This window comes from Priapulus caudatus, unplaced genomic scaffold, assembly GCF_000485595.1.
Source record: "Priapulus caudatus unplaced genomic scaffold, Priapulus_caudatus-5.0.1 Scaffold1401, whole genome shotgun sequence".
Lineage (NCBI taxonomy): Eukaryota > Metazoa > Priapulida > Priapulimorpha > Priapulimorphida > Priapulidae > Priapulus > Priapulus caudatus.
In genome coordinates this window covers 51646-53992 of record NW_014578462.1, presented here as the reverse complement: position 1 = coordinate 53992, position 2347 = coordinate 51646, and the positions used below count along the sequence as shown (strand labels likewise).

Below are 2347 nucleotides of genomic sequence, written 5' to 3'. Positions count from 1 at the left end.
GCTGCGTTGTCACGCTCTGCATTGTCACGTGCTGCATTGTCACGTGCTGCATTGTCACGTGCTGCATTGTCACGTGCTGCGTTGTCACGTGCTGCGTTGTCACGCTCTGCATTGTCACGCGCTGCGATGTCACCGCTGCGTTGTCACGCTCTGCATTGTCACGCTCTGCATTGTCACACGCTGCGTTGTCACGCTCTGCGTTGTCACGCTCTGCGTTGTCACGCGCTGCGTTGTCAAGCGCTGCGTTGTCACGCTCTGCGTTGTCACGCTCTGCGTTGTCACGCGCCACGTTGTCACGCGCCATGTTGTCACGTGCTGCATTGTCACGCTCTGCGTTGTCACGTGCTGCGTTGTCACGCTCTGCATTGTCACTCGCTGCGTTGTCACGTGCTGCGTTGTCACGCTCTGCGTTGTCACGCTCTGCGTTGTCACGTGCTGCATTGTCACGCTCTGCGTTGTCACGCTCTGCGTTGTCACGCGCCACGTTGTCACGCGCCATGTTGTCACGCTCTGCGTTGTCACGCTCTGCGTTGTCACGTGCTGCATTGTCACGCTCTGCATTGTCACTCGCTGCGTTGTCACGTGCTGCGTTGTCACGCTCTGCGTTGTCACGTGCTGCGTTGTCACGCTCTGCGTTGTCACGCTCTGCGTTGTCACGTGCTGCATTGTCACGCTCTGCATTGTCACTCGCTGCGTTGTCACGTGCTGCATTGTCACTCGCTGCGTTGTCACGTGCTGCGTTGTCACGCTCTGCGTTGTCACTCGCTGCGTTGTCACGTGCTGCATTGTCACGCTCTGCATTGTCACTCGCTGCGTTGTCACGTGCTGCGTTGACACTCGCTGCATTGTCACGCGATGCATTGTCACATGCTGCGTTGTCACTCGCTGCATTGTCACGCGCTGCGTTGTCACACAAACGCGTGGTCAGCGTGGACATTTGTCACATTGACATCTGTAATCTGAACGATGCGTTTGTCTCCGTTATTTTTTTTAGAAACTACCGATTTTTGTGAGTACTACTCTTTCGCTGTCTGCATGATATGTTTCCTCATCTGATTGCCTCTAGCTCTAGCTGTTTACAGAGACTCCCCGGCTTACGAACATTCGACCTACGAACTTTCGATGATACAAACAATTTGCCCTGAAGTCCATTAGTGTATAATGTCAATATTGGTGAATAAAAAGACAATCGCCCCCCTGATTTGGACTTTCGCCAACTCCTGTGTTCACGTATATGTTTACAGTATGTACACTTCTAGGTTACTCGGATGTTCACACGTACATATACTACACTACTGTACAATACGTACATATGTTCGACTTACGAACAAATCGACTTACGAACGACCGCTCGGAAACGTACCTGTTCGTAAGTCGGGGAGTCTCTGTATTTACTAACTGGTTATTGTTGCTACTACTAACGTGAACATATGTGTGTTGCATACAGCTCAAGAGTATATAATGGGAGATTATGTACTCTTGATATTATGTTCACGCTACCAACTAGTTGAGGCATGAAAGCTGATGCTGAAATTAACCCATGTATATTGAAAAAGTAGTTTGAAGGTTTGAAACTACTAAATTGAGTATTTTGTTGCGAACGTTCACTGGATTAACTCACTAGTTGCTCTTACTATAATATGTTATATTATTGTGTATACTATATGGAATCAAAACACAGACTACGTTAGTGAATCAGCATTAGTGTTGCGTAGTGGTGGCTATCTGAACTAACGCCTTTACTCTTGTGCAGCCTTCAAGTGTACTTGCATGCTCATTTGATATACGTAGGTTCATCATGACAGTTACTGCAGTATTGTGGCTCTTGCATTGCTTTTACGTTATACTTGTCTGCATGGCAGCAGATGGAAATGCCTTGAGGAAATTTTGCCTGTTAAATACTAATATAAGAAATGCTAAACGCAATACACTAATCAATTACATATTAATAATTAACGGTATTAAAACTAGGGTTGGCTAAGTGAAGTACGGGAGTGCGTACGTGCGTGCAAATGTGTGTGTGTGCGTGCGTGCGTGTGTGTGTTGCGGGGGGGAGGGGTGCTTGCGTGAGCGCACGTGTGTGTTCCTGGGTGTATTCGGTTTATGTGTGAAGTATAGATAGTCAGACTATTAAATGTATTAAGTAATTGTATGGGAGAAAATTAATTGTGCATACACGACGATGTGACCTATCTCTGCAACGTATCTATTCTGATTCTACCACCTCCACCTATCATGCTCGTGTCATGCCATCATGTCGTTCCTATCATGCTTGTGTCATGCCATCATGTCGTTCCTATCATGCTTGTGTCATGCCATCATGTCGTTCCTATCATGCTTGTGTCAT

At 47.3% G+C, this 2347-nt stretch overlaps 1 protein-coding gene across 1 annotated transcript in view; it reads left to right on the top strand.

The window, feature by feature from the left end:
* Window positions 1-2347, top strand: part of LOC106816516 (acetyl-CoA carboxylase-like) — a gene marked incomplete at its 5' end in the record, with an annotated part of 52127 nt that overhangs the window by 21518 nt on the left and 28262 nt on the right. Inside the window, 1 exon segment of the mRNA XM_014821143.1 lies at window positions 995-1009. Coding sequence (XP_014676629.1) covers window positions 995-1009 — 15 coding nt within the window.